At 63.9% G+C, this 7,305-nt stretch overlaps 2 protein-coding genes across 10 annotated transcripts in view; one reads left to right on the forward strand and one right to left on the reverse strand.

Moving 5' to 3' along the window:
• The window catches only part of LSP1 (lymphocyte specific protein 1), a 40,796-nt gene extending 36,225 nt beyond the window's left edge, over positions 1-4,571 (forward strand). For all 8 annotated transcript variants that reach the window (XM_014830188.3, XM_044749797.2, XM_014830189.2 and 5 more), the window contains one exon: positions 4,129-4,571. The gene's annotated coding sequence lies outside the window, so the exon portion shown is untranslated. The remainder of the gene's footprint in view (positions 1-4,128) is intronic.
• Positions 304-7,037, reverse strand: PRR33 (proline rich 33). 2 transcript variants are annotated; one of them, XM_044749795.2, is made up of 2 exons: positions 6,905-7,037; positions 304-3,056 (listed from the first exon to the last, which is right to left on the reverse strand). In XM_044749795.2, exon 2 carries the CDS (start codon positions 3,045-3,047, stop codon positions 1,515-1,517), a length of 1,533 nt encoding a protein of 510 aa, XP_044605730.2. In that variant the 5' UTR covers positions 3,048-3,056; positions 6,905-7,037; the 3' UTR covers positions 304-1,514. The 2 variants fall into 2 exon arrangements, with proteins under 2 accessions (XP_044605730.2, XP_044605729.2); XM_044749794.2 differs by lacking the exon at positions 6,905-7,037 and adding an exon at positions 3,894-4,204.
• Positions 7,038-7,305: the final 268 nt, after the last annotated feature.

Consider the following 7,305-nt stretch of genomic DNA (forward strand, 5'->3'; position numbering starts at 1 on the left):
TCACTTTCCTGGCTGCACCCTGCTCAGCCATTCTCCATGGGGAAGCTCAAACCTCCCTCTGGGGGGGCCACAATGTCCCGACTGGGCTCATTAGGCAGTGAGGTCGTCATGGCCCCTGCAGAGCTTATGTTGGAAGAAGTGGATGGGATGGAGCCCCAGGAGCTGGGGTCCCCACCTGGTGGTAAACTGAGGGTCTGAAAGAGACTAGAACCTTGGTCTTACCCTCCTGCCCCCGGGGGGGACCGCTTCACTTTCTACCGCCCTCCCATCACCTGGCAAAGAGTCAGAAGGGTGACCTGCTGCTGTGGTTAGACACACTTTTATTAGTGGCCTGGGTCCCAGGATCCATTTATAGCACCCGTGACATCCTGGCCCCTACCGACTGCTGTTCCCCCTCCTGAGTCCAGCTCCCAGGAGCTGGGGCTAGAGTTTTCCCCAGGTCCTTCCGGATCCTCTCCCATTGCAACCGGCCCCCATCAGAGCCTTGGCACTTGCCCTGAGTCAGACCCCAGCTCATTGCAGCCTAGCGGCCCCCAAAGCAGCATGAGGCCTGAGGTCCCATTCACCGCCCCTAGCTGGGCTGTAGCCCCTCCTCAACCACTCTGCTGGGCTGTTCTCCGAGCCCCAGGTCTGAGGATAGGCCCCATCCGGCCATCGAAGCCCGGTCCTGACTGATGCTGAGGCCCTGCCCCTCTCTCTCCCAGCAGCGAGCACCCCTCAAGCTCTGGCCCCAGGTGGGGAAGCAGAGATGGGCAGCTAAAGGGACAGTGGTGCAGGGCCAGCTCCCACCGAGCCTGGGGCTCAGCTCCCCACATCTGTCAGGGCTCCAGCATTGGGATGCAGCTAACAGTGCGGGTGACTGGATCACCCTGACCCCTCTGGCTCCACAGAGCAATTGTAAACCCATCCCCAGAATCTCTCACGGCAGAAGGGAGGGGGACCGCAAAGCCCGGCCCCAGAATGCCCCCGTCCTGTCCAGCCTCTGAGTTCACTGAGCAGAGCACCCTTGGGCTGAGTCCGGCCCTCACTGCTCACCACCTGCAGCCCTCGGGGGCTCCAGGCTTCCCCAGAGACCCAGGCAGGTGCTCCATGCAGACTGCGGGCTGCTGCCGCCTCCCTATACCTCCTTGCCCTCCGCCCCGTGCGAGATTCAGGCCGGCCCGGCCCTGCAAGTCAACCCAACCCCCTGCCTCATACAGACTTGGGTGCTTCCCATCTCTCCAGAGGCTTCACCCCGAAAGCCCCCACACTCTACCGCATGCAGACCCCTCCACACCACCGAGGCACGCCTCCTCCTCAACCCCACCTGCTCCCAGCCTCGTCCCACCTCCCACCACGGACCTTCACGCCCCCATCCAGCCAACCTGCCCCTCCTGGCACCCCAGCACCCCCAGGTTCCCTCAGCCCCCATCTGGCCCTGGTGCCCTCTTCAGTGGCCACAGCTTCCCAGCTAGACCGTCAGTCCCTCTTGTATTCACCCCCATGGTCCTGGGCCCTGGGGCTGCCCCAGCCATTCACTGCAGCCTCCAGCCCGCCGCCGTCCTGTTGAAGTTCCTGGGCTGGGGGCTCAACTCCAGGACAGGGCGGCTCATGGGAGGGGGCCTGGTGGCCACCTCCTGCAGCTTCCGGGCATTGAAGCGAGGCCGACAGAGGAAGGGTAGGCGGCCGAGGCCGGCCAGGGTGCACGCCCCGTCCCTGGGCCCCGCCGGGCTGCCACGGGACTCAGCCACCGACATGCGGTACAGCACTGCGTCCCACATTCTGGAGGCCCGGGAGACAGGAGGCCGGGGTACTGGACTGGTGGGGACGGTCACCTCCTGTTCCGCACGCTCTGGGCTCGGCTCCGGCCCCGGGAATGGGGGCTCCTCCATCAGCTGCTTCTTGAGGCGTATCCAGCCGCTGAGCTGAGGCTTGGGTGCGACTTTGGGGATAGGGCAAGGGTGGGGACCTGATGGTGGAGTCGGGGACGAGGCCCGGTGGGGGCTGGAGACCTGCTCAGGCACTGCAGTAGGGCCAGTCGTTGGGGGCTCCTCCGTGCACTCAGCATCAGGGGCCACAGAGGCTGGCCTGTAAGGCGAGAGTCCTGGAGAGTGGTAGGTGGGGGCTATGGGCACCACAACCCGGGTGCTGACTTCTCTGGGCACTGAGGCCTGGAAGCCAGGGGGTGGCCTGGGCACTGGGGACACCTCAGGCCAGGGACTGGCAGTCTGGACCCCAGTGGGCAGTGGGCGGATATGGGCCACTGGGATCAGGGGCTGGGCCCCAGGAAGGCACAATGCTGTGTCTTGGTCCTGGCTGCCAGGCCCCCCATCCAGGGCTGTCTGGGGGTGCTCAGAGATCCCAGCCTGTGGGGACGGCGTCAGCCGAATGTGCACCTGGCTGACGTGGGTAGCCCCCACTGCAGGAGCCAAGACTTGGGCGAAGCCACTGGGGGACCGCGTGGGTTCTGGGGCCGGAGTTACCAGCTGGGGACTCGTGGCCTTAAAGTGAGTGGCCAGGCTCCTGCGCTGGGTGAGGCTGAAGGAGAATGTGGATTTCTGAAGGGGGGACACCACGTGGTGGATGACGGGGGTGTGGGGGGTGCGGGGTAGTGCAGCCACCACGCGCGGGGCCTCAGCAGGCCGTGGGGCCTCGGCAGGGCGTGGGGCCTCGGCAGGGCGTGGGGCCTCGGCAGGCCGTGGGGCTTCGGCAGGGCGTGGGGCCTCGGCAGGGCGTGGGGCCTCGGCAGGGCGTGGGGCCTCGGCAGGGCGTGGGGCCTCGGCAGGGCACCGGGCTTCGGCAGGGCGTGGGGCCTCGGCAGATTGTGGGGCTGTGGTCTCCTGGTCGTGGCTGGCCTCACTCACAGGGGACAGGGAGATGCGGAAAGCCCCCAGTGGGGCAGGGGGCCCGCCCCCAGTCATCTTCTTCCGGGCTGCCTTCCTCAGAAGTTTCTGCAGACGCAGGTTGTCCTTCCCCGGCTTGGGCAGGAGGGGTGGTGGGGGTCCAGGGAGGCCTTGGGGGCACGGGCCAACTGCCTCAGGGGCCATGGAGGCAGCTGAGATGAGCATCGCTGCACCCTGGGGTGGAGAGGGGCAGCCGTCAGGCCAGCCCTCCTCACTTCCCTTCCCCCTCCCTGTGGGGGCACATGGTCCCCCTGTTGTGCAGGAGGACCCAAGGTCCAGAGGGGCACAGCCTGACCATCAGAGGCTCTGTTTCCTAAGCACTCGGCACCTGCCAGGTGCATTCTAGGCAGGTCTGTCTGCATCAGCAACACTGTGAGGCGGCCCCACCATCACTCTGGTTTGGGAACGAGCCCACAGGGGCCCGAGTGGCTCGGCGGGTGATGGACGAGGGCTGGAACTTGGCTCCAGGCACCGCTGCGTGCACAGCCTGGGCTGGGAGACCCACAGGCAAGCTCCAAGCGGGAGGCACGTGCTGGGCGGGCCGCCCGCGGGGACAGGAAGAGCACCTGCCCGCTAACGGCGAGGGGCGCCACGCCGTCGCCGGCCTGACCGCAGGCGCGTCCGCTGCAAGCCAGCGGTGAGGGTGGCGGCCAGAGGCTCAGGGAAGCAGAGGCCGCATCATCAGAGGTAGGTTTGCCGGGAGGTGGGAGCAATTTTTGCTGACCTATGCTAAATGGGATGTTCCCACAGACATCTCGGCTGGGGTGGTCCCAGCCAAGCCACCCGCCCTGGTTTCTGGGCGCCACGTGCTTGCAAGGACGTTGACAAATGGCGTCTGGGCCAAGCCAGAGGCCAGCCGGTTTAGGGGAGGAGGAAGGCCTGGGGGCTGCTGCCCCTGGGGCCAGCTCTGTCAGGCAGGAGCAGTTCTGCCTAGGGAGGGGCCAAGAGATCTGCTGGGGGCTCACACTCAGTTGCTGCCCACCTCTGGGGGTCCAGAAACCACAGATCTACCTGCGGGGGCCTGCCAGGCTAGCAGGCAAACAGGTGATGGACGGCACTCCCTCCACCTCGGGTCCCAAGCAGAGCTCAGGTCGTTTAGCAGGCTTCCCAGGTGGAGGCCGACACAGGGTTCCGGCTGCTGGAGGGTGGAGGCTGCTCCCGGTGGTGGGAGGGGGTGTGGAGGGCAGCAGGGCTGTGGCCTTCCTGGCACTTCAGCGTCACACTCCCCACCGTGCCTGTGTTTCAGCTTTCCCGCCGCTGCAGTGCAGGCTGAGCTCCCTCCGTGCTCCCAGGGGAGAGTCCAGCCGGATGCCCACCCTGGCCTGCCGAAGAAGCTGCTTCCATCACCTGCTTGGCCTGCCCACGCCCCTCCAACACCCGCCACCACCACCACCTCTTTGCTCCTGGACCCTCCACCTTCTCTCCCCTCCCATTGTCTGACCATGCCCCCCCAGCCTGGCTCTGCCTCTTATAAGCTCAGGCTGGCAGCTGGCTAAAGGGACCCCCTCCCCCAGAGAAGCCAAGAACTCCCAAGGAAGGTGCAGCCTGTGCAGAGAGAGGGCATCTGTGGGGGACCTCATGGTCAAGAGCCAGTGACACCTGAGCTGGATGCTTAGGCCCTGCATCCTTCTCTGCCCCCTGCTTGCAGACCAATCCATTTTGTGCAATAAAGCTCCTCGTGTGTCCCCATGTGCTGACTCTCTGGTGCTCACTAACTGGGGGAGGGACGTGGGAGCCAGGCCAGCCAGGTTGGAAAGGCCATCCCCCTCATACAGTGGTGGGACCCAGGCCTCTGGCTCCGGATCTGGACACTCTGTGTTCTGTCCCATGGGCTTCTGCAGCGTCAGACTCTGGGGTCTGAGGTGTAGTTGCCTAAGTTGGGGCATACACATTGTGTGGGGTCCAATCTTCCTCTTCTAGGACATCTAGGATGCTTCCTCCCTTGACTGGCCTGATAAAAACTTTACAGCACCCAAACCACTGTGCACTTCTGGTCTGTACCCCTAGACTGTGCATCCCCTGAGAACAAGACCCACCTTGGTGTCATCCCCCATCCCAGCACCCAGGAGGTGCTGAGTGAACATTTAGTGGGTAGACAGATGAGTGAAGGATGGATGGATGGATGGATGGATGGATGGAGGGATAGACAATGAATGGGTGGATGGGTGGATGATGAATGGAGGGATGGATGGATGAATGACAGACGGGGGGATGATGAATGGATAGAGGGAGGGAGGGAACGGGTGGATGGATGAACGGATGGATGGTTGGGCAGGTGGATGGACTGATGTATACACAGACAAGCGAATGAGTCATTGAGGGATGGATAGATAAAGAATAGATGTGTAGGTGGACGGGTGGATCTACAGAAGCGATGCGAGGTAGATGTGCAGAAACACAGTTGTACAGTGAGGAGACAGGAGAAGAGAAGTAGAGGCGGTCAGATAAACGCATGCTGCACAAGACAGTGGGTAGATGGTTGGATGGGTGGGTGGATACGTGAGTGGGTAGATGGATGCATGGATGGATGGATGATGGAAGGGAGGGGGGAAAGTAGTAATTTGAGGACGGATGTATGAAAATGAAAGGGTGGGTGAATGGACGGAGTGTGAAGCGGGAGACAGAGCCGGGCCATCCTCCCAAGCCCTCCCCCACTCCCTGCTCCTGCACTCGGGTCTGACATTGAGCACTGCTGCCCTCGGTGCCTGGGGAGCCTTTGAAGAGCAGGCCCCCTGGACCCTTGGCATTCTAGGCCCGGCTCTACTCGGAGCCTCCATTTTCTGAAGTTTTCATGGTCAAATCTGCCTGTCTCCCACAGGACGGAGTAAGTGTGGACAGCTCAGAAGTGTTAAAACTCAACAAAGCCATGGCCACCTGTCCTCACCCACGCCCACCTCTGAGGCAGCGTCTGGGGCTGTGCTCTGCCAGTTAGGGAACATCCTCCAGGGGACACGGTGCTCTCTCCCTTCCCACCCAGCTACATGGGACATTAGCCGAGGGCAGCAGGCAGAAGCAGCTGCAAAGTCCAGGGCTGGGTAGTGAGCTGGGACCAGAGTGGACAGCATTGCGGGGCAGGAGGCAGTGGGGCAGGACAGGACAGGAGGCAGCCATGCTTCCCTGATGGCCCCAGCCCCTCTCGGATCTTCAGCACCCTGGCCTGGCTTTGGGGACAAGGACACAGGGTCTGTCTCCTCTGGATACTACTGACGCCCACTGCCATAGCGAGCCCCCGCCTCTCAGCGCCTGGGGGGTCAGGGCCTGCCCACCGCAAGATTGAGAGGCTCAAAGGGGCCCCTACCCAAGGCGTACCTGGCTGGGGATGCCCAGGCACTGTCCCTCTGCCATCTGTCCTGCCTGCCTGAGAGGCCCCATCTGACACCCCCTTGTTACCCTGCCCTGGGTACTGAATGCCAGCCCCGCACACAGGAGACAGAGCAAACCGGTGACTATAGATCACGCAGAAGCACCCCAGGCGTGTGGGGCGGCAGCCATGGGGGCTGGGAAAGGCTCATCCCCCAAGCGCTGTGTCAGCAGCTTCTATCTCGGGCCTGGCAGAGCCCGAGCCTGAGAAGCTGGGCCGACTGGGAGCTCAGGCTGGAACCAGCATGGACGCCCAGGTCAGCTCAGGGCTCCGAGAAGATGTTCAAGGTCCCTTGGGCCCCACCACCCCCAACCACACACACTGGGGCCAAAACCCAGATCAAGAGACCCCTGCCCTCCCCCACCACCCCTGCAGAGAGCTGGAGCCAAGACGCTGGGTGGGGGGGCTCCCTCTCACTGCCTCCTCCCTGCTCCCCAGCTCTGCTCAGCTTTGCCAACTTCTGAAGCCCACCCCCTGCCGTGGTCCCCTGGCCGAGGCCCTGCACAGTCAGTTCTCAAACTCTTCCTGGGGATGAGCTCAGTCTCCAGCCGCACACCCCATCCCTTGCCTCCACCCCAGATCTCCAGGCCCCCTCCAACCCCCAGGGGAGCCCCTGCCCTGACCCCTCTCCTCCCGGCCCAGCCTGGCGAGTGTGGATTACCTGCCACAGGCCCTCGGCAGCCGATGGCCTGTCCAGCAGTGCCCGCTCAATGCCGTCCGGCCGCAGCACGGGCCTGGCGACCTGAGGGGGAGGTCGCCGATACCCAAAATAAAACCTGCCCAGTCCCTCTGACCTCAGCGCCCGCTGTCTGGCTCAGTCTGCTCGCAGGAGTGCACCTGCCAGAGGCCAAGGCTGCTGAGCGGGCAGGCACCCTCCTCTGCTGGCCAAGCAGGGCCACTGCAGGGGCCGTGCCACCTGCAGGCACAGCCCCTAAGAACACCCCGGGCGTGGGCGACGAGCAGCCAGCAGCTCCCTGGGGGAGGGCATCCACAGTCGGAACAGGACTGATGAGCATGGAGCTTCCCAAGGCAAGCTCCAGCAGGCCTACACACAGGGCCAAA

The sequence above is a fragment of the Equus asinus genome, chromosome 17 (genome assembly GCF_041296235.1).
Source record: "Equus asinus isolate D_3611 breed Donkey chromosome 17, EquAss-T2T_v2, whole genome shotgun sequence".
NCBI classification, from domain to species: domain Eukaryota; kingdom Metazoa; phylum Chordata; class Mammalia; order Perissodactyla; family Equidae; genus Equus; species Equus asinus.

Bases quoted from the DNA above. Each gene is read 5' to 3' on its own strand.
- PRR33 (XM_044749795.2), bottom strand. From the start codon at position 3,047: ATGCTCATCTCAGCTGCCTCCATGGCCCCTGAGGCAGTTGGCCCGTGC.